Below are 24,516 nucleotides of genomic sequence, written 5' to 3'. Positions count from 1 at the left end.
GGGGGCTATAGCAGACTGAGTGACCCCTTGCTCGAGCCAGCGACCTTGGGTCCAAGCTGGTGAGCTTTTGCTCAAATCAGGTGAATCCGCGCTCAAGCTGGTGACCTTGGGGTCTCAAACCTGGGTCCTCTGCATCCCAGTCTGACGCTCTATCCACTGTGCCACCGCCTGGTCAGGACACATGCTTATTTTAAAGTTTGCAGAAGCTCTTCTTTTATAGCTATTTTTATACTTCCTAGAACAGGGTGGTCCAAAATAAACTTTTTTTTTTTTTTTGTATTTTTCTGAAGTTGGAAACAGGGAGGCAGTCAGACAGACTCCTGCATGCGCCCGACCGGGATCCACCCGGCATGCCCACCAGGGGGCGATGCTTTGCCCCTCTGGGGCATCACTCTGTTGCAACCAGAGCCATTCTAGCACCTGAGGCAGAGGCCACAGAGCCATCCTCAGTGCCCGGGCCAACTTTGCTCCAATGGAGCTTTGGCTATGGGAGGGGAAGAAAGAGACAGAGAGGAAGGAGAGGGGGAGGGGGAGGGGTGAAGAAGCAGATGGGCGCTTCTCCTGTGTGCCCTGGCTGGGAATCAAACCTGGGACTCCTGCATGTCAGGCTGACGCTCTACCACTGAGCCAATCGGCCAGGGCCAAAATCGGCTTTTAAATGAACTCCTGTGTTACCCCATACTTCTCAAGTTCACTGTATACACATCCTTACCTCAAGTACCTTTGTACTTGCCGTTCCCTTCACTTCAAGGACTTCCCCTGTTTGGTGCAATTATGCAATTACCTGTGTTTTCAGATCTAGGTCAAAGATCAAAGGTCATGGTCTCTGTGAAGACCTTTGTTCAAACCTTTATTATATAGCACAGCAACTGTCACATACTTTACTTTTCTGGTTTACATGGCCTTTGAGGGCAGGTACAAAGGTTATTTTTTAACATAACTGAAATATTATAAAAAATAAATGTATTGAGCCTCACCAGGTGGTGGCGCAGTGGATAGAACATCGGACTGGGACACGGAGGACCCAAGTTCTAAACCCCAAGATTGTTGGCTTGAGCGCGGGGACATCAGCTTGAGTGTGGGCTCACCAGCTTGAGTGTGGGATCATAGACATGACCCCAAGGTCTCTGGCATGAGCCCAAAGGTTGCTGGCTTGAAGCCCAAGGTTGCTGGCTTGAGCAAGGGGTCACTTGCTTTGCTGTAACCCCCAGCCAAGGAACATATGAAAAAACAATCAATGAACAACTTAGATGCCACAGCGAAGAATTGATGTTTCTCATCTCTCTCCCTTCCTGTCTGTCTGTCCCTATCTGTTCCTTTCTCTGTCTCTGTCATAATAAATAAATAAATAAATAAATACACTGTAAATAAATGTATTAAGGTATAATTTATGTGCAAAAACGGGCACTCATTTAAAGTACCTAAATCAAGGAGTTTTGTAGATGCATCAACTCTGTGAAACCAACACCGCAATTAAGATACACAGCTTCCTGTCACTCCCCAAAGTTGCTCCTTTCCCCTCAGCTGTCATTCCTGTCTCCATCCCCATTTCCAAGCAGCCGCTGAGCTTCTCTATAGATTAGTTGGTATTTTCCAGAATGTTATGTAAATGGATCCTAAAGAATACACCCTTTTGTGTCTAGCTTCTCTGACTCAGCAATACAATATTTGTTCCCTTCTATTGCTGAGTAGGGTTCCATTGAATGGATATCATTTTTAAACATCCCGTTTACCTACTGTTGGAAATTTGAATTGTCTCCAGTTTGGAGCTATGGCGTATCAAGCTGCTATGAATGCTTTTGTACATGGCTTGGTGTGGACATGTGTTTTTATTTTCTTGAATAAACACCTAGGAGTGAAATGACTGGATTGTATGTTAAATGTATGTTTAATTATAAAAGAAACAAGTTCCAGTTGCTCTGTATATTTGTGGTGCCTTTGTTTGGTATTGCCAGTCTTTTAAATTTTAGCAGTTCGAATACTGATACAGTGGTGTGTCAGTGTGCTTTTCACTACCCTGATTACTAATGATGTTGAGCACCTTCTCAGTTATAAGTACTTTTATTAATCATGTAGAGAACTTTTGTGAAATGTCTATTCATATTTAAAAAATTGGTTGTCTCTCTTCTTCTTATTGAGTTATAATACCATATTTTTCGCTCTGTAAGATGCACCTGGCCATAAGACACACCTAGGGTTTTAAGGAGGAAAATAAGAAAAAACATATTCTGAACCAATGGTGTGTTAAGATATTTAATAAAATACCATATTTTTTGCTCCATAAAACACACGGGCATTTCCCCCCCTCCCACACACCACACACACTTTTGGGGGAAAAAAAGTGCATCTTATGGAGCAAAATATATGGTAGTTATTTATGAAGTTTGCTTAGAAGATCCATGCCAGATATATGTATTATGACTATTTTCTCTCAGTCTGTGGTTTGTCACTTTCTTATTGGTATCTTTTGAAAAGCAAATGTTTTTATTTTGATGAAGCCCAGTTTATAAACTTTTTTCATTCTAAAAGTTTTGTGCTTTTCTTATAACCTGAGAAACCTTCAGCTAGGCTTAAGTTGCATGGTTGCTCCTGTGTTTTCTTCTTTTATACTATTTTTACATTCAGGCCAATGATTCATTTTGAGTTAATTTGGAGGTATGAGGTGAGGTTTCTTTTCTATATAAAATACAGTTGTTCGTGCGCCATTGGATGAAAAGTTTTTCTGGCTCTATTACATTTCTTTGACACCTTTGTGAAAAATCAATTGAACTTCTAGGTTTGGGTCCTTTTGTTCCATTGATACACATTTCTCTTCTTTCATCAGTAGCACAATGTCTTTATTACTAAAGCTTTATAGCAAACCTTGAAATCAGGACATTTAGTCCTCCAACTTTGCTGTTCTTTTAAAAAGTGGCTATGGTACCCTAGGTCTTTGGAATTTACATATGTGTAAATTTGTATTAAGGAGAGTTGTGTCTATGTTCTTTAACATTTGACTTTCCTAAATTGTAGTTGCAAATTCTACCTTTAAGATCTTCAATTGTCCTAGAGGAGTTGAAATTCCAAACATATAGACCTTCATCCGAGAACTCAAATTTTTTTTTTTTTTTGTATTTTTCCGAAGCTGGAAATGGGAGAGACAGTCAGACAGACTCCCGAATGCACTCGACCGGGATCCACCCGGCACGCCCACCAGGGGGTGACGTTCTGCCCACCAGGGGGCGATGCTCTGCCCCTCCGGGGCGTCGCTCTGTCGCGACCAGAGCCACTCTAGCACTTGGGGCAGAGGCCAAGGAGCCATCCCCAGCGCCCGGGCCATCTCTGCTCCAATGGAGCCTCGCTGCTGGAGGGGAAGAGAGAGAAAGGAAGGAGAGGGGGAGGGGTGGAGAAGCAGATGGGCACTTCTCCTGTGTGCCCTGGCCGGGAATCGAACCCAGGACCCCTTGCACGCCAGGCCGACGCTCTACCACTGAGCAAACCGGCCAGGGCTCAAATTTTTTGTTCAAGTTGCTTAAACTCTTTATTCCACAATTTCCTCATTTATAAAATAGGGCTAATAATAGTAGCTACTTCATAATGTTTTTTTTAATTTTTATTAATTTTAATGGGGTGACATCAATAAATCAGGGTACATATATTCAAAGTAAACATGTCCAGGTTATCTTGTCATTCAATTATGTTGCATACCCATCACCCAAAGTCAGATTGTCCTCCATCACCTTCTATCTAGTTTTCTTTGTGCCCCTCCCCCACCCTCCCTCCCCCTCCCCCACCCTCCCTCCCCCCACCTCCCGTAACCACCACACTCTTGTCCATGTCTCTTAGTCTCATTTTTATGTCCCACCAATGTATGGAATCATGCAGTTCTTGTTTTTTTCTGATTTACTTATTTCACTCCATATAATGTTATCAAGATCCCACCATTTTGTTGTAAATGATCCGATGTCATCATTTCTTATGGCTGAGTAGTATACCATAGTGTATATGTGCCACATCTTCTTTATCCAGTCTTCTATTTTTTTTTTTTACAGTGATTAAAGCCTTTAAGCAAACTCTTGGCCAATACAGCAAGAATCCATAAAAGAGTAGTGTCCTTAACATGTTCACCAAGTCCAAGTTGGCACCAACACCCTTCCAAATCCCTGCGAATGCAACTCAACCCCAGTTCAGTCCATTAGGAGCTGTCACAAGGAGCAGGAGTCCAGGAAAAGTCCACATCCAGGAAAAGTCCACATGGCACTGGAATTGTTGTCACAATTCTATACTTTGCAGCTCATGTCCAAGTCCCAATGACCGCTGCTTCTAGCTGGTAATGATTCAAGTAGACTGGAAAAGCCATCTGCAGCATGTGTGGAGATGGAGCTTCTTTTCTCCTCTGCCTGGAGAGATGAGACCAGGTTGCTTTTCCCTGGAGCTCTGTGACTGTGGCATGGTAAAGAGAACCTTGGGATACACTAAGCTGGGTGGCAAAGGTAAATTCACAATAGAAGTTGGCAAAAGGGAGAAAGAGAGCTCTAAATTAGGAGTAGGTCCCAGCTTGAAATATGAGTGGGGCATTGAGGTAGGAGGAATAAAGGAAACACTATATATTAAACAAAGCAGAAAATAGGACTATCAACACTCACAACAGAGATCTTTGAGGGAAGAATAAAAAACCTGACTATTCAGGCAAGACATAGTTAAGTGGCCCTTGTGCAAATGAGATCAGTTTACCTGCTTCTTGGAAGAAATACCCTAGGCTCATCCACAGTGTCATAGATGGGGTCGATGGCCCTGGGCACCTTCAGCCTTCAGTGGCAAACCCCAGCTTTCTGGGCAAGGTTAGGTCATAGGTGGCTGGAGCAGGGCTGGAAGAGACTGAACCCTCCCTTAGAGGAGCGAGGGGGAAGCCTACCTTCTAGTGTCCCTTTTTCCTCACAGAAAAGGCATGTAAGCCTGGCAGGCTTTAGCTTAATGACCTTCTTATTCACTATTGAAGCAGGACCCAGATGGAATCCTATGAGACCCCTTTGGGGCATTGAAGCCTTTAAGGGCATATCCTAAAAGCTGGTAGTTCACCTGATCTCTATTGGGCTTTTTCTGCCTCTTGGTGCCTTAAAAGCCATGCTCAGAGGATCTCTCTGAGGGGTTTGAGGATCCCCATCCACCTATATAAACCTTTTACATATATCTGGAGCTATTTGGAAAGAGACAAAACAGTGTTATTAGCTGGATCAAATAAAAGGAGGTAGAAGTTTGCAGAAGAAAAAGATTTGGCATCTCCTGTTCATCAGCATTCAAAAGAAATTTAAATTTTTTAAAGTAAAATGCATGATATGGTAGACCCGTAGGAGTTCCAGGATATGACTCCCCCTTTTAAATTTTTTAAAATTGATCTTAAAATATTTGCTGGGTACAATTTAATAATACCTTGACTTTAAAGATTGTAAGAAATACCCGTAATTCTAAAGGTTTGACAAAATACAGTAAATGCTCTTGCTACATATGCAGGAGCATTGTCAGTTTAACCAGTTTAGGAAATCCAATAATAGAAAAATGCATACAGATAATGTGCTATAACATGCTTAGCAGCCTCTCTTGTTCTGACAGAGGTTACTATAAATCCAGAATAGGTATCCGCTGTCACGTGGACATAGGACTGTTTGCCAAATGAAGGTATATGAGTAACATCCATTTGCCAGAGTTGTCCTGGTAGGAGTCCTTGAGGGTTAACTCCAAATGAAGGGACAGATTGTAGTATAGGACCCCTTGGAGAGCATTTACCAATCTGCCGTGCTGCTTCCCAAGAAAGTTGAAACTGTTTACACAGGGCTGCAGCGTTCTGGTGATGAATAGTATGAGACTGAATTGCTCGATCTGTCATGGGTGCTCCAAATAATTTTCTTTTGGGTAGCTTGCTCAACAAGGGCATTCCCTTGTGCTAAAGCTCCAGGGAGCATGGAGTGAGCTCGAGTATGTCCTATTGAGTACTCAAATTTTTGAGGATTCACAGGAAGCAGAGTGTCTTTAGACCATAGTTTGCCGCTGCATTTCCAGTCGATCTCGCTGCTACTGTTATACTATATTGAAGGCTGACGTTGTGCTTCCAGACATGACTTTTCTGAAACTCACCTATAAATTTCCATGAATTTTGAAACTGTATAGCGAAGTGGTTAATAAAGAAAGTGGTTAATACAGTTAATAAGTTATTAACTGTAACTTACTTGTAAAAAGAAGCAATCATATTACGCACCTCAGAGTTATTTTGAAGATTGCAGATCTGTGTTAAGCCCTTAGCACAATGCTTAGCATAAAGGTAGCCCTCTGAAAGTACAGTTCATGATAATGTTTTATGGTGGGATGACGACAACAATGATGGTGATGGTGATGATGACTAGGATGATGGTGGAGAAGAGGATGGGGAGGAAGAGAAGCATCAGCACTGGCACTGGTGACAGTGACAGCAGAAAGAGTCAGCTGTTTTGGTGGATTAAGCCATATACCAGCCTTCTCTTAGTGTCCTCTCAGAGTCAGCGTGTGTTCATTCTGATTCACCCTAGAACTGTTCTCATACCTTCTTCTTCTGCAGCGAGTGAAGGTTCGTCCCTCTCACTTTAAAAAGCATTGTTACAGCTTAGCTTATTCCTCCTTTTTCTTCTTCTTCCTTTCTTCTCATCAAGCCTTGTCCCTTCCTGAGCTCTGCCAAGCTTGCCCCAATTCTGAAACTTCTACCTCTCCTCTAATTTATTGAAGGATCTTTTTGCCTCTATGTTTAATCAGAAAGGAAGGAAGTAAACCTCTGTTGAGCTGCCTCCACAGGGCAAGCACTGTGATAGGCAATAGAATTACTCATGCGGTTTTCTCAGGTGTTAATTTTACATACTGAGAAATCAAGAGCTCAGAATGAGTTCTGAACTTGCTCAAGGTTACACGGCTAAGTGATCAAGATCTTAACACAAGTCTTTCCAACTCTAGAGCGCTGCTTTCACCCATCCGTGGGAGCACAAGGAACCAGGAGAGAAAGGCAGCCAGTCTCTATGGAGGGGAGAAGTCATCTGAATCAGAGACATGCTAACTTCACATTGTGATGGAAGGGGAGCCTTGTCTGGTGGGGTCTAGGGTGTTACTGCCAGAGCTCACCCCAAAGGCAGTTCCTGGAGGTCTGAAAGGTCCAGAGACCTCAAATTGAGTCACTCTAGCCTTGCCCAGAGAGGAAAATTACAGATCAAGAGAAACTTGGGGGATTAGTGTTTTGGAAAGACTGGTGCAGTTTTGTGAGTCAAGAATACCATTCTTAAGTTAGAGGTAAAGGGCCCATCCGGTTTTGAAAACGAGTTGTATATTTTGGGAGTGTGTATCATTTCCATGTCATTTCCATGTGGTGACATTCTGATGATGTCAAATTTTCTGTTGCTATTGGGAAGAGACTGCAAAAGACAAAATGATAAGAAAAGCCAATATTGGCAGAATGGTGGATTACCTAAGATATCATCCAGTTGATCCTAGACAAGCAGACTCGACTCCAAGGTCAACTGAGGACTCTGTAGCACTCTCAAACAATTCAAGTGAACCAGGAGGGAAGGAGAGGTGGGGTGGGCCTGGCGATCATCCAGCAACATTCTCGGCAAGTTGGAATTCAGAGTCATTCTCGAGAATTTACTTGAGTAGTTCTCAAATTTTTCCTGTTGCTTCTTAGAGAATATGAAGCCCCAGCCACATTCCACTGGTCCATGGACCACACAAATTCATGACCCACTTTAATAACCATGTGGTGTCTGTTGAGATTGACTATATTTTGCTAAAAAGCTCAAACTAATCCGAAGTCTTTGAAAGACTGCAGATAGAGTCAACTGATAGGTATGGGATTTTAGAAAGAGAAAAACCAAACCAACCAGCTTGTATGTTAGAGGCAGGTCTCTTAACGAGGAACGTGTAAACCTTGAAAGATGTTGGCCTATTAGGTAGACGAGACATGCCATTCTTTGGGAGCATTTTTCTAGCTTTTGAGGCCCTTTGCTTATTCCTTTGAAAACGCTGAGCCTTTAGGAATTCTATTTTGGAAAGATAAAAGTAGATACAAGTAGGTGTTCAAATCATTAAAAAAATTTGAGCCTTAGAAAGAGTCTTCACATAGTTCAGTGTCAGAAGGTTAAAAGGAAAAAACATGTAGTCACTAAGTTAAGAAGAAATTATTTATCTGAAAGAACAAAAACCATTATTATTAAAAAGGAACTCAAAGACTTCATGTTACTTGGAAGGAGAGAAGACATTATACTTCTGCTACTCTTTGGGACTAGAGAGTTCTGATGCTCAGCCTCCTGTTTATCTGGTCCTCCAGTCTTGGCCCCATGCTCACCCTCCTCCCCCAGTCAGTGAGAACCCCAACAGAGTGTACTTTTTTTTTTTCAAGATTAAGTTGCAAAGAAAACAAATTCCCCACGGTAGAGACTGTGCTTTGGGAGATCTCAGATCTGGTTCCCAGACCTAGCATTTGGAAAACATTGGGCTGAGACTCAGAAGGAGTCCCAGGGGAATTGGAATCCAGGATTTTCGTAAGGAGTAAAGGAAAAAAAAAAAAGACCCCAGGGAGCTGGAAGAAAAGAACAGTGATACTGACTGAACAGACGTGCTGGATGTAGTCACTGATGTAAGGACACCAGGGATGTGTCTGTGGACCTTGGGTCGGTAAGCCAGGAGGGTGACAAAGGCCCAGGACACCTGTGTTCACCTTCCCTCTGTTGGGGCATCCAAGAGAGCTCCCTGGTGTGTCACAGCCCTCGGGCCAGCTGCACAGGTCAGTTTGCTCAGGTCACAGGAACTGACTCAAAGACTGCACCAGGAATAGCTCTTGGGAATGAGTTCGTCTTTCATCTTCTCATGAGATCCTTTATCTTTTTTGCATTTTCTTCTCTTAAAAACAGCTTTTTATGATTACTCTGCATATCTTTTTTTTTTTTTTTTGGTCTAAATTCAGGCTTGTAGTTGCCTTGGCTTGTCCTTACCTTCTAATGCCCGACTAGACCTCAGGGCGTCTCTGGATTCATCTTTCCTCCCTTGTCACCATTTCTTCTCAGTGTCCTAATTTCAGCTTTCCAAAAGCACTGATCCAGATTGGGTTCTGGTGCCATCCTCCAGCCCAGGCCAGAGTTGCATGCCACTGAGCCAAGCCTTGGGTTGGGCCAGGTAGTTATCTGTCCCAAGCTTTCCATGTGGCTGGGGACACAGGAGCAGGTGATGAAAACCTGGTCACACCCCACTTAGCTGGGCTGACAGGGCCCAGGTGAGGCTGTCTGCAGAGAACAACCCCTTCTGGAGAATGACAGTTGGCAAAATAAGTCATGTCTTTCAAAAGGCACACAGCTTTTGAAAAAGTTTTCTTGATAGACAGTCCTCCAAAGCTGTGGTTTGCATATGTGCTCATGGCATAGATAGATCTTTGCATTATTGAGGAATTTTTTCTTTTCTTTTTTTTTTTTTTTTGCTAGTAGTGCTAGACTCCATTGGAGACACATTGCCCCGGCCAATATCATGTGACGATAGCCATCTGTTTGTGAGATGACCGTTTAGAAGGATGTCGCTGTGAGTGGTGGGTATTTTTGTTTGGTGCAGTCAAAAGCTTGGTTGAGACAAAAGTTTTTATGCTCTTCACACAGGCATTTACAACAAAGAAAATCCTCATAGGTAGCTGTGGGTTGCACGTGTGACGGCGTTTTGTGAACTGCGGAGTGCAGTGTAGAGCGATGTCCGGGATGCCCCACTGATAGGATGTCCGGGATGTCCCGCTGATAGGGCGGAGGGGCCCGGCTCCTGCTGCATCTTAGGCGGAGAACGGTCTCGTGTCTGGGCGGCTCATCTGTGGCCGGTTTGGGGCTGGACAGACCGATGGGATAAGCAAGCACACAGTTACCTGAGGCTCACTCCGGGTGAACCAGTAAACAAGGGAGCTTTTCATTATCTTTATTTATTTTTTTACTTTTGGCAGCTCATTCAAGGCAGAGATCTCCAAACTGAGTACATGGACTTTTGAGGGATAAAAAAGATTCTTAAGAGTTATGCAAGAAGCTTTGGAAAATCAAATAAAGAAATCAATTAGTAGATTCTCAACTGTTATATATATTCTTTCTTAGAATTGTCCTATCTGAAATATGGGTGTTTGGTCCAGGTTCTCATCTCCCTGTTTACAATTGTTCTTCCCCTACTTTTTAAAAGATAGACATGTCTCTTTTAATCTCTTTTAAAATGATATCATTTACAACAACATGGATGGACCTTGATAACATCATACTGAGTGAAATAAGTAAATCAGAGAAAGCTAAGAACTGTATGATTCCATACATAGGTGGGACATAAAATTGAGACTCACAGACATAGATAAAAGTGCAGTGGTTACCAGGGGGAAGGGAAGGGTGGAGCGGGAGGAGGGGAGGGGGAAGGGAGGAGCTTAAAGAGAAACAAAATATAGGGTGACAAGATGATTTGACTTTGGATGATGGGTATACAGCATAATCGACTGTCCAAATGATGTGGAGATGCTTTCTCTAAATCTGTGTACTCTGGTTGACCAATATCACCCTGTTAAATTTAATTGTTTAAGTTAAAAAAAAAAAAAAGGAAAGAAAGACATGTCCTTACCACATTCCCCTGCCCCCATCCACCCCGACGTTAGCACACTGCTTTGCCCCAGAACAGGAGAACTCTTCATGGGGCCAAATGATGCGCAGTGTAAATACAAGGGTTGAGAATGGGAAGCAGCCTACCTCTTGGGCTCCACATCCCCTGGACCAGCTGGGTTTGAACTTTTGCTGTCATCATAATCAAGGAAGACTCATCAGCTGAAAGACCACTTGGAGATTCTGGGTGATAAATGCTATATTGTTTTTGGTATGCAATTTGATGGCATTTGTATAACAAATGCCTTTTATTCACAACTTCTTATTTTTGTGAATAAGTTTTATTAGCATTTACAGCTTTAAAATTAAAATGGAAGTAGAATTGTTGCTGAACATATCTCATTCCAGTAAGAAATATTATTGGCCCTGGCTGGTTGGCTCAGCAGTAGAGTGTCAGCCCAGCATGTGGAAGTCCTGGGATCGATTGCCGGTCAGGGCACACAGGAGAGGCATCCATCTGCTTCTTCCCCCTTCCCCTTATCCCTTTTCTCTTGTCTTTCTCTTACCCATATCACAGCTAAGGCTCTATTGGAGCAAAAGTTGGCCCAGGCACTAAGAATGGCTCCATGGCCTCCACCTGAGGTGCTAGAATGGCTCCTGCTGCAACTAAGCAACGCCCCAGATGGGAAGAGCATCGCCCCCTGGTGGGCATGCTGGGTGTCTGTCTGACCACCTCCCTGTTTCTACCTTTGGAAAAATACAAAATACAAAAAAAAAAAAAAAAGAAAGAAAGAAATAATGAGAAGACAAAACTCTATTCATTAATTGCTAACTACAATTCCAATAATATTTCGCTTTTATTTTTTTTTAATTTATTGATTTGAGAGAGAGAAAAAGAGACATTAATCTGTTCCTGTATGTGCCTTAACCAGGGATCAAACCCACAGCCTTTGTGTATTGAGATGATGATTTAACCAACTAAGCTATCTGGCCAGGGCTAAAATTTCACTTTTAATGTGTAATGGTTGTGTATTAAAATTTAAATTTATTGAGTGATGAGAAAAACAAAAAAACAAGAAATAAAAGGAAAGAAAAAAATTAAATTTGTTTTTGATGAATTACTACTAATCATCATAATGATAAGCCAACCCAGGAGGAAAACATATTTTTTTAAAGACAAGAGATTTGTGATCACAAGATATAAAAACTATTTAATTTATATACATGTTTTTGTTGCAGAGACGTATGGCAATGGGATCGATGTGATTTTCAAGTGTAAAATTATATTGCAAAAGGCTGTTTGTGGGGAACGAGAATAGGAATATGAATTCAAGAAGCAGAACAGTGTAAAATTCCTAACTGGTAAAAAACTTGTGTGCGTATATTTAAAACTGACGGCGGTGAGAATCAATTGGCACAGCATTATGACTGCTGGCCACACCTGAAATAGTTCCGCAACAGTTTTATTCTATAGGTCACCATTTACAATGTTCCAAATTATACTCTTTGGAGCTATTTCAAGAGAAGATGAAAGGTTTTAGATATTACATTAAAGAAAAAAAAAAGATGTCCTGACCTGTGGTGGTGCAGTGGATAAAGCATCTACCTGGAATGCTGAGGTCGCATGTTCGAAACCCTGGGCTTGCCTGGTCAAGGCACATACGGGAGTTGATGCTTCCTGCTCCTCTCCCCTTCTTTTTCTCTCTCTATCTCTCTCTCTCTTCTCCAAAAAATGAATAAATAAAACTTTTAAGAAAGAGAGTAAAATAAAAGATGGTGTCCATAGGTTTTTCAAAATTCTTACTGGAGTATGAGAACAGAAAAGTCCGAACACCGCAGTGCAGGGGTGTCATGGGATACATATTGGAGTCAGTCTGCTATTTATTACCTCTGTTACTTTGCACCAATTACTTACATGAATCCAGTTTTTTCTTCTGTGCAATGAAAATGAAACTTTTTTTAAAAAACTAATCCGTGGTGACAACTAAGTGACTTGATGTGAGCAGAGTCACAAAGAGTCCTACATTCACTCAGTAAATGTCGGTTTCTTGCCACTTCTCGGAAAGCAATCATGGTTCCTCTTCATCGCCCCCCATCTCCCTTCTCCCACTCCCTCATGTAAGTTCAAGATTAGCCTCATCTTACATTTCCTATTAAATATACTTGGTTCACATTCTGATGGTTCCAAAGTATGTTCCATAAGTTTACTCATCCAACGAATGTCAACTGAGCACTTACTATATAATCCAAGCATTATTATGGCACTGGGGATAAATCCGTGTGTGAAAAAAGATAAAATCCCTGTGGACATAGATCTGTCAGAACTAAGTGCATGGTAAAGAGAATGCATTGGGTTCTTCCCATATAGCAGTGCTTCTTCACTGTTGTGTGTCCTTTCACCTTTCACTGACTAATGGGCGGTCAGTGAAGTTTCCGCAGACTGGTCCATCTCTCCAGCCACGCATCTATCCAGCCATCCAGCAATTCAATTAAAATGTAACAAACTCCTAGGTGTTAGGACCCTAACCCATGATAAAGCATTCTTACTCTGAAAGGTGACCATAGCAACATTCTATGTTAACAAAATCCGCCTTGACGCACCCTTTATCAAATTATGCGAAGAAAATAATGACATCATGTATCTGTTTTGGGATCAAAATGCAAATACCTCTGGTTTTCTTTAATTTTTTATTGTGTTTCCTATTTGTTTAAAATATCAAATACATTTTAAATGACCCAAACCAATTTGTGTATCCCTTCCCAAACAATCATTTGTTTTATTGAGACTGGCTTCTAGAATACTACTAAAAAAAAGGATCTAAAATGATGGGTCTGCAGTTGGGAAAAGATCTGAGCACTCAAGGTAATTCTGTTTCCACTGATTCTGAAATGATCACGGAATGCTGTACCACTTCGTTAGAAAACCAGTCTCTCATAAATACCGCATTGAGTTAGTTTATCCAGAAATTTAAAAATAGCTTGTGATAGTCAACACTCCTAGTTTTCATCTTTCTACCCAATTCTCATAGGTACCGCTGTTCAGAGAAGCCAACGTTTTTAATGTGAGACATTTCATTTCTTTGAGCCAAAAAGATCTTTTATCAAAGTATAGAGTTAATTTTGAGTCAAAATAGTTTTTCTTCTTTTTTTCTACTGAGATAAAGTTCACATAATAAAATTTGCCATTTTGACTCTTTTAAAGTTTATAATTCAGTGGTTTTCAGCATATTCATACTGTTGTGCAGTCGCCACCACTATCTAATTCCAGAACATTTCTGTCACTCCGAGATAAACGCTGTACTTCCCAATTCTCCCCTTTGCCAACCTCTGATACTTACTAATCTACTTACTGTCTCTATGGGTATGCTTATTTTGGGTATTTCACATACATAGACTCATACACTATGTGACTTCCTTCACTCACCATAATGTTTCATCCATGTTGTAGCATGTGTCAGTAGTTCATTTCCTTTTATGGGCGAATGCATTGTATGGATATAGTACATTTTGCTACCTGCTCATCAGCTGATGAACTTTTGGGTGGTTTCTGATTTTGTGCTATTATGAATAATACTGCTATGTATATTCATGTACAAGTTTATGTGTGAACATAGGTTGTCAATTCTCTCGGCTGTATATTTAGGAATGGAATTGCTGGGTCAGATGGTAACTCTATGTTTAACTTTTTGAGGAACTACCAAAATACTTTCATAATAGTTGTAGCATCTAAGAATATTTTATATCTATTTGCTGTATGTGTAGCAAATATGTACTTTTATACTGGAGGGTTTCTATTCTAGTTTCAAACAGTAGAAAAAGTACTTGAGTGAAATTTACCATGGATTTTCAAGAAAAAGTTTAAATAGAAGAAAGTTCCACTTAGAGAAATGAAACAATAATCTTTATGCAAGCCTTTTATGTACATATGTATAGATATATCTTTTATTTCTCAAAAATATATTTACCACATAAATGGTATCAGAATATTTTTATTCTTAAGAATATAAACTGGGCCCTGGCCGGTTGGCTCAGTGGTAGAGCGTCAGCCTGGCATGCGGGGGACCCAGGTTCGATTCCCGGCCAGGGCACATAGGAGAAGCGCCCATTTGCTTCTCCACCCCTCCTCCCCTCCTTCCTCTCTGTCTCTCTCTCTTCCCCTCCCGCAGCCGAGGCGCCATTGGAGCAAGGATGGCCTGGGCGCTGGGGATGGCTCCTTGGCCTCTGCCCCAGGCGCTAGAGTGGCTCTGGTCGCAGCAGAGTGACGCCCCAGAGGGGCAGAGCATCGCCCCCTGGTGGGAAGAGCATCGCCCCTGGTGGGCGTGCCGGGTGGATCCCGGTCGGGCGCATGCGGGAGTCTGTCTGACTGTCTCTCCCTGTTTCCAGCTTCAGAAAAATACAAAAAAAAAAAAAAAAAAAAGAATATAAACTGTTATAGCCTGACCAGGTGGTGGTGCAGTGGACAGAGCATTAGCCTGAGATGCTGAGGACCCAGTTTCAAAACCCAAGGTCGCCGTCCTGAGCATGGGCTCACCAGCTTGAGCACGGGATCACCAGCTTGAGTGGGGGTCATAGACATGACCCCATGGTTGCTGGTTTGAGCCAGAAGGTCACACTGGCTTGAAACTCAAGGTCGCTGGCTTGAATCCAAGGTTGCTGGCCTGAGCAAAAGAATATAAATCGTTATTTATTCAATTTAACCATCACTAAGGAAAGATTATGTCAAAAACACAAAGTGTTTTCAGAAAATATTTTCATCACTATGAATAATAAAAGTAATTATATTCAACATTATAAATGATATTGTGTTTTAAGAGACATATATGCATTTACCATGTACAGACTTTAAACCCAGGACATAGAACCTCACTCATGAACGGGGGCCGTCTGGAAGAGAAGAGAAGACGGACAGAATTGTTTTTAAGGACCCTGACCGGCTGTGCAGTAAGCCACGTGCATGGCGTTTGTAAGGTGCTCTCTCAGGTGGATCAAGCCCTTGGCCACAAACCCCTGGTGAGTGCTTTTATTCAATAACATCTCCTTATTGCTGGTTCTGTAGGTATGAATTGTATTAATGCTTCGTGTGGCCAAGAGCCCAGTCATCCCAGAAATCTATGGACTATGCTTGCAATTTTGCAACTCATTTTTATTATATATTAAACACGAGTCCTTCCTACTCTCCCTGCATTGCACCCACATAATCTTACCTAAGGAGAAGGTAATCATTTAATGGCTGCAGACCCTTGCTCTTCCACACTAGGTCTCAACAGCAAAACACCCTTCTTATATGTCCCGAGCAGCAGCGTGCATCCCTGTCACTGGTAGAATGAAGACAATGCACTTCACTAGTGTGGTTGAGGGGATAGGGGCCCCAAAGGTGTCCTCGTTGTAATCCCTGTGACTATGTTCTCTCTCGTGGCAAGGGAGACTGACAGGTGCACATGGAATTAATATTGCTAATCAGCTCACCTTTCCACGGGGAGACTATCCCGGATTATCATCATGGCCCCGGGAAAGTCACGAGGATCCTTAGAAGTAAAAGGAGGAGTCCACAGCGGGAGAGTCAGAGAAGGCGCGTGACGATGGGGTGGGGGTGGAGGGATACAGCAAGAGAAACACGTGACCTCCCAAGCTGGCTTAGGAGATGGAAGGGAGCGCAAGCCGAGGTCGGCAGGCAGCCCCTAAAGCCTGGGGACAAGGCAGGGAAACCCCGACACCTCCAGAGGGAGCGCAGCCTGCCAACACCTTCGTTTTCGCCAGGGGGACGCATTTCGGACGCCTGACTTCAGAACCGCAAGAGAACAAGTGTAGGCGGTGTTAACCCTCTGAGTTCGTGGAACGCGTTGCAGCAGGAGGAGGAAGCTAATGGGATATATTATATTTACAAGCGACTCAAAAAGAGGTTGGCAGTTAAGGCAGAGAAATGTGAAATAGTGAGAAGTAGGAACAGTTTTGAAGCTGGTCCACAGTATTATGGGCAGCGAAGGAGGAAGCGGTGATGGAAGGGAGACTATCAGATGTGGCTCAAGTCTTACTTATTTGGAGGGGTTGTGGAGGAAACTGCAAAGTAATCTCAATTTTGAATGGTTCTTTCAAGACGCCATTATTTTTAAACATATACAGCAGCAGGAGGAGGAAGGAGAGGGTGGGGAGGAGGAACAGTTGCAGGATTCAAACCCGACCTGAGCCACCTCCTCCAGCCCCTGACCTTGAATAGAAGGGTTGGGAGAAGGTGGACTTCAGTGTGGAAGCCACTGTGTGGGCCAGTCTCCCATCGCCGACAGAGTCTCCCTGCGGGGCATGGCTCTGTGGCTGTCGATGATGTTTACCAGATTCCAGCACAGGAGGACAGAGGGGCGTGTGGGGAAGGAAGGCTCACGTAGGACATGTGGTTCAGAGAGGAGCTGACTCTAGCAGAACAAAGGACAAGGCTGGCAGAGACATCACAGCCCAGGCTGGGCCCTTCGCCTCCATCATAGCTTCTTTAAGGGTGGATATGGAAGCTATTGGGCAAATAGAAGACCGAAGAAAATGTCTGTGAATGGTTAGCGGTCATCTCAGTCAGCTCTGGCTGCTGTAACAAACACCATAGACCCTGTGGCTTATAAGCAACAGGAATTTACTTCTCAAAGTTCTGCAGGCTGGAAGTCCGAGATCAGGGGGTCAGCAAGGCTGGTTCTGGGGAGGGCCCTCTTCCTGGGTGCGGACTGCTGACTTCTTGTAGTGTCTTCACTTGGTGGCAAGCTCTCAGGTCCCTTTTATAAGGGCACTAAACCCGTTCGTGAGGGCTCCACCCTCTCGACTTAATTGCCTCTCGAAAAGCACATCTCATCATATTATCACCTATTCGGGGTTAGGATGTCTACATATGCATTTGAGGAGCACACATATCCAGTCCATACGGTGATCTCTTTTGGTTCATGTCTCCTCTGTTAAAATTTGTTTATAATAAATATGTTCCTCCCGTTGGATTTCTGTCTCCGCGGTAGACCCTGAACTACCTGACTCTGCTTCAATGAGTCCATATTATCTGCATTGCCTCCCGAACCGCCCCCAGTCCAGTCAGGGTCCCTCCTCCTCCCTCCTTCCAGCTGGCCTGCTTCATGCCACTCAGCACACACTGGTCTTCGCACTGTCCCCGAGCAAGGGCGCTCGCTCTAGTTTTCATCCCGAGAGTCATCTTCCTCCACTCCTCTGTCCATCCGGGTCTCACCTGCAGTGTCCCCACGGTGTCTTGTCACTGATGACGATCAGCTGGCGACAGCAGCCTATTAGGCACAAAGAGAAGCTTTCTAGAATTAATTCCTTTATTCTTTTTCTTTTTAGCTGGTTTGCATAAAAAAAATGGACAGTTTAAACTCATCTGCGTTTTTGCTTTTTCATAGGTCACTCACACTTATTCTCTTTTCTCTACAACATGTCCACACGGTAAGTACATTAATTAGCTCGGACTGCATGTTGAAAGTTCACTTTATTCAATGCATTATTTTTGTTATCCTTTTCAACAAGCTGTTGTTCTCTGGGATTCAGTTTTCTCGTCCGTAAAATGAAGGGTTGGACTAGCTGAACTCTAAGGTTTCTCTTACATTGTACAGTCAAGACTGCTTACCCAACTGCCTCCAAATGATATTGGAGACTTCCTTATTTAATATCTACTATAACCCTTTCTTTAAAACCTGTTTTGGAGGGAAGTAGAAAGCAGCTGGGTCACTTCACGATTAATCAAGAAGTACAAGATTAAATTTGAAATTTTAACTCTGGGGAAAGTTAAGCCAGGAACATTCTATAATAAGATCTAAGAATCTAAGTTATTAAAACCCAACCTCAGACATTTCTGGGAAATCCTATGGTCTGTCCGTCCCTCAGTTGATCGGGAGACGAGTGGACTGGCTTAACTCACTCTAGTCCACACATTTCTATCTGTCCATCCTCTCCAGCTTGGACCCACCCAACCCGATTTCTGTGATGCACATTATCATGGGTCTTCTCAAAGCAAATGAAATAGAAAGTGTCTTTCTGTGCTCCTCTTCCCACCAGTCAGGAGCAGAAGGCATATGCATTCAGAAATGAGAAGCGTTGGCTATTGGGTCGGACAACGATTGATCTCTTAACCTACTCAAGACTCAGTTTTCTCCCCGATTGAAGTAAGGATGACAAGACCTGCCCAGTTTAGTTCACAGGCACCTGAAATAATAAATGGAAGCACACTGAAATAAATATACATGTGTGGAGTTTTTCTATTTCTCTTCCTTGGTATTCCCAAGTTTATTTTCATAGTATTTTTTAAAATATACTTTAATTATGAAAGCTTATAAAGTCCTATATTTCACTTCTTTCATTTCTTATGTTCCATGTGCGTGGATTTGGTTTCTGAACCAAAGATTGCCCTGACCCGGATTCCCCTGGCAGCCTGGCTTTGCAGAGACCCTAGAGTTCACAGAGAGTGGCTGTCCTATCGTTGGGCTTTAAAGGCAGAGATAAAATCGCTGCAGCCTCTGTAGGAGGCAATTTGTCCTTCAGGATTTTAAGTGCACATACTTGTTGATACAGGAATTTCTCTTTTCGGAATTTGCCCTACATATTTATACTGACTTGCCCACAAAGATAAATACACAAATACTAGCTACAGGATACTATTCATCAGTAAAAGAAGAGAGATAGCTAAATGTCTATTGGTAAGAACTGATTATATGTTATAGCAATACTTTTTCTGATGGATAGCCAAATTTATTATTTTGTCATGGTCTTGAAGACATCTGATTCAGTGAAAACAGCAAGGTACAGGGAAATATACCATTTGAGTAAAAAGAAAACAAAATAAAAATACCAAAAAATGTCTGCGTGTGTGTGTGTGTGTGTGTGTGTGTGTGTGTGTGAGTGTGTGTGTGTGTGTATGCACACAGGATAATTGTGTGAATAAGCTCATTCTTACCCGGATACCGGTTTCATGAGATTGATTGCCTCTAGGTGAGGGAATGGGAGGCCAACATTGAAGAGAAAATGTCTTTTCCTATTATATTCTTTTGACATTTTTATCATATGCGTATGTTATTTGGTTTTCAAAAAAGAAAATAGAGATACAAATGTTGGACAGATTATTAATTTAGACATTAAAAACTTATTTTCTTGAACTTTCTATGCAATAAATATTTGTTTAAAACTATGATAAGACAGACAGATAGTGACATTTTCTTCTTTCTCTTTGAAGAAGGGTCACCTTGGTTTTAGAGCCTGTTAGTGTATTCCGAGTGAACATGGTTTATATATTATACATTGGATGCTCACTTGTCTGAGATATAGTCTTTATCTTCTTTGAATGGATTTCTGCAATGTGTTGTTGAGGTGCAAGTTTCTTCCTCTATAAAATGTCTCCCCTTTTAAATGATGTTTATTGGGATATGTCTAATGTTAGAAGAGCTTTGTAGAGACTAAAAATCACCTCTTGCTTTTTTTCTTGAGCTGGTGCAAGTCAAAGCTTTATCTGCAACTATTTCTGCTTCTTTGTTAGAATCTGCAGATCTATTTTAAACTGATTCTTCTCTGAAATTTAATTTTGCTACAAACATCTCAGTGATGCTTGGCACAATTAAGCAAAAAAAAAAAAAAAAAAAGGATACAATAAAATAACAAACTTGCCTTTATTATCAAGCCGTCTAATCAACTGACCCTCTTTTTCCCTGGTTATTTTGATATTTCACTGAACACATAGTAATGAACCCAACCTTAAATGAACCCAAGTGTTCAGACTTGTTATTTTAAGAGCTTTTATGTTGTCCTGACCTGGCCCGGGGCATTTATTTAATTTAATTTTTTTTTTTTTACCTTATCAGGGTTTTGAACTACATGTTTCTGCGTCATAGATAACATTGTTACTCAAAACTCAAGAGGCATCTATTTTTAAACTTCAAATACATTTTTTAACTTAAATTATCTAATTGCTTGGCTCTTGTCAACGTTTAAATTCTTATATACTTTCAATGACCCATTAAGAGTTTTGTTTATAAAGATTTTTTTTAATGCTTAATATAAAAATATTTTCTTTTAGATTGTTTCTGAGCATATCTTTCCTGGAAAAAAAGAGGTCTAAATCATGTGATTCAAAGGGGGAAAAACCCCACCCTAGGTAGACTCCTTTTCTTTCCCTATATATATATGTGTGTGTATATTCATGTACAGTGGTACCTTGAGATACGAATTTAATTCGTTCTGTACCCGAGCTTGTAAGTCAGTCAACTTGTATATCAAACTGCCTATACTGGACCCGTGCGCCAGTGCGCCAATTAGCAGCAGCTTCCTGAATCACGACTCGTATCTCGGAATTTTGCTTGGATCTCGAACAAAAATATGGACTGAGTCGCAGCTCGTATCTTTAAAAAAATTTGTATGTTGGTCTGTTCATATCTCAAGGTACCACTGTATATGCATCTATATTCACATATATTTACATATATACCTATGTAGGCATGAATATATGCATATATATCACTTCTATCAGAACTATAAATATTGGTTTAACTGTTTTATCTTTCCCATTGTACATCGGTCTGAAGATTTATGTTTATAGCCTTGAGTTTTAAGAGATCTATCAGTTACAGGAATGTGTGGCTAATATGCTATGCGGCAGTGAGGGCTGGGCCAGCCACGACCGTGCCCTTTGTGTCTGTGAGTGCCCTCAGCTCCTAGCCCCCGGAGCTGCTGTGGCACTGCCCCTCTCATCCACAGCCCCACCCCATGACAAAGCGCTCAGAACTCAGTATCACTGTTCCATGGAAGCTCTTTGTCATGAAGGAATCTACGTAGAGAAGTATTCTGGAACTAGACTTTTGTACTGAAGTGACTGCTGACTCCGGATAGAGATAATGAGGATTCGTGAGAATAAGGGCCTAATTTTCCCCAAGTTAGCATGTGTGTGTGTGTGTGTGTGTGTACCTGTGCGTGTGTGTTTGGAGAAAGCATTAAAGGTAAGAAAATATGTGAAGGGGAAGTGACTCTTTAAGGGAGTGTTGAAGAACAGTTAGGTCCAAGTGAGGAAAGGGCCCACGTTATTTAAGTTCAGGAGCTTACTGGTTGAGAGGCCCACGAGAGGAACCATCCAGTGGTATCAGCAAACTGCAGGGAGAGCAGTGTTAACCCGAAGTGCAGGGCTGCTACCAGAGCCTTGACATAAAAGGGACCCGATGAGGTCAACGTGTCCTAGCTGATCCTGGAGGCAAAGCAAAAGGCCTAACAGTTTTCCTAACTACATAGTTTGCACTAAGACTGTTCACCACTTAGCGAGTGAATTTTTACCAAGAGAGAGAAATGCAGAAGGTTCTGGAGAAAAGCCACGTGACTTCAGAAAAGAGCCCTGTGAAATCCCAGTTTACCAAACTTATCCTAGCTCAACATCAGCTCATTACCCCTGCTCACAAAATCATCAGCCCTCTTTATTATCAAGTCACGGGGTAATTTCTTTGCCTTTGAAAAGAAAACGTTTCAATATTAGTCTCTTCTTTTCACAGATCCGAAGGTAAAAGTTTACTATGGCATGCTCATGAGTTAGGCAAAGCAAGAGTGCTTGTTAGGATGTCTGCCTCAGGTGCCCAGCTAGGGGATGGAGTCCCATAGACTGAATCACATGCTTCCCTTTCCAGAGCGGGAAGCAGTTCACTGGTCCGTGTGGAGGAAGAGACTGCTCCGTTTGCCTCTGCTTTCCTGAAAAGGGGTCTCGGGTAAGTGATGTGAACATCGGTGTGAATCCAGAGGGGGAGGGGAAACGGGGAGGTACTAATTCAAGGGCATGGCAAGACCAGTGAGCTCTAGAGATTGGCTGGACAACATTCTGTTAACAGTCGACAGTGTATGTATTGTTCCCTTAAACATTTGTTGAGGGGGTTTATCTCCTGCTAAGTGTTCTTACCACAATAAAAAATTTTAACAAAATTAACTTGGAGAGCATCCTGTTTTTTTGAGCCATGGGGAATATTTAATATTAAGTAGTCCCAGATTTTCGGCACTTTCTGGTAGTTGGCAATGCTTATATCTTTCCTAATCAAAGTTCTGTACTTTTTGATAAGCAACCCCAATTATATTAGACCTTGCGTCAGGCTTCGAGGTGGTCTGGGAAGCAGTGGTTCACCCAGTGTTTTCCAAAAGGCTAGTTTTGTGAATTGCCCAATGCAGAAAGGGTCGCGGTGCTATATGAGACACCCTGGTTCGCCGTCTTTTTTTAAAATCTTGTTGCTAATTTTTATTTATTTATTTTAGTGAGGAGAGAGAGAGAGAGAGAAAGAGAGAAGGGGAGGGAGGAGCAGGAAGCATCAACTCCTACATGTGCCTTGACCAGGCAAGCCCAGGGTTTTGAACCGGCGACCTCAGTGTTCCAGGTCAACGCTTTATCCACTGCGTCACCACAGGTCGGGCACTGGGTCACCATCTTGATATTCATATTGCGTATCAGCATTTTAAAAGGCTCAGAAGTACTGTAGTGAGTTGTTTTTCTAAAAGCCTGTTTAACTTTGTTTAAACTAGTGTTTCAGGGCATTGGACCACAAGACTCTTGTTTGGGTAATACCTATTGAAATCCTGTGGAATAGCGAGCTATACTCAAAACTATAGCTGCAGTTCTCGTGTATTTCTTACATGCCAGGGACTGTTCTACATGCTGACTCCTCACAACTCCCTTATTGTCTTATTCTATTGGCTTTTCAGTGCCGGACACCGAGGCACAGGGCCATCTGGGGTCTTGCTCAAGTCCACCCAGAGTGGTGTTTTTTTGGTTTTTTGTTTGTTTGTTTATTTATTTATTTATTTATTTTTTACAGAGACAGAGAGTGAGTCAGAGAGAGGGATAGACAGGGACAGACAGACAGGAACAGAGAGAGATGAGAAGCATCAATCATTAGTTCTTTGTTGCGCGTTGCAACACCTTAGTTGTTCATTGATTGCTTTCTCATACGTGCCTTGACCCTGGGCCTTCAGCAGACCGAGTAACCCCTTGCTGGAGCCAGCGACCTTGGGTTCAAACCAGATGAGCCCGCGCTCAAGCTGGCGACCTTGAGGTCTCGAACCTGGGTCCTCTGCATCCCAGTCCGACGCTCTATCCACTGTGCCACCGCCTGGTCAGGCCAGAGTGGTGCTTTTGATGACTCCCCTAGACCTCTGTCCTTCGGCGCACAGGAACCCTCTTGTATACTGATATCGGAACTCTTGAACGTTTATGGAACTGTCCCTTATATGGTGACAGCAGCCGCTGGCAGCCCACTAACTCATTTGTGCTGGAGAATTAGATCAGATGGTTCTTCTGATTAAAATTTCCCACAATCTTACAGGAATGGCGTATGTTTCAGAAGTTTGGAGCCAGAGCAATGATTCTGTTGAAACATGTCCACATCGACCCCGTGGGTCTGTGCGTGACTCTCTGACAGCACAGTTCAGTAAGGACCAGTAGTCTATAGGGACGTGAAACATTCTTCAAGAGAAGGGGCCATTTTTTTCCCCACGGCACCTGTCTGTCTTCACATAGTGGGTGTGCCCTGTGGGCGGGGTTCCTTTGTCAAGCTCTCTTCCTGTAAGCGGCGACGTGATTGAACTTGAGGCAAATCCCCTTTATTGAAGCTGCCTTGTTTCTTCTGTACCTCAAACATTTCCGTGATCGGAATTTATCTTGAGCTTTTCCAACCCACTTCATGATAGAATTTTTATATTGAAGCTGACATACAATAGTACATGTGTTTCCGGTGCACAGCATAGTGGTTAGACGTCTCCGTCACTTATAAAGGGATCGCCCTGATGAGTTGAGTACCCACCTGGCATCGTACATAGCTATTACAATGTTACTGGACTATGTTCTCTACGCTGTACTTTACATCCTTTTGAGTCTTTTCATAATTGGCCATTCGTTCTTCGTGAGATAATTTAAAAACAAAAGGGACAGGCCTCCAATTGTAAA

At 42.4% G+C, this 24,516-nt stretch overlaps 1 protein-coding gene across 2 annotated transcripts in view; it reads left to right on the top strand.

The window, feature by feature from the left end:
• COL4A4 (collagen type IV alpha 4 chain) overlaps positions 1–24,516 on the top strand; it is a 127,958-nt gene that overhangs the window by 4,524 nt on the left and 98,918 nt on the right. For both annotated transcript variants that reach the window (XM_066346605.1, XM_066346606.1), the window contains exons 2-4: positions 15,429–15,599; positions 17,972–18,014; positions 22,220–22,297. In XM_066346605.1, the coding sequence (XP_066202702.1) occupies positions 15,544–15,599; positions 17,972–18,014; positions 22,220–22,297 (177 nt within the window). In that variant the 5' untranslated portion in view covers positions 15,429–15,543. The remainder of the gene's footprint in view (positions 1–15,428; positions 15,600–17,971; positions 18,015–22,219; positions 22,298–24,516) is intronic.

The sequence above is a fragment of the Saccopteryx leptura genome, chromosome 7 (genome assembly GCF_036850995.1).
Source record: "Saccopteryx leptura isolate mSacLep1 chromosome 7, mSacLep1_pri_phased_curated, whole genome shotgun sequence".
In the NCBI taxonomy this organism is placed as follows: Eukaryota; Metazoa; Chordata; class Mammalia; order Chiroptera; family Emballonuridae; genus Saccopteryx; species Saccopteryx leptura.
The sequence above is the reverse complement of the archived record's forward strand: the minus strand, read 5'-3'. Positions and strand labels throughout refer to the sequence as shown.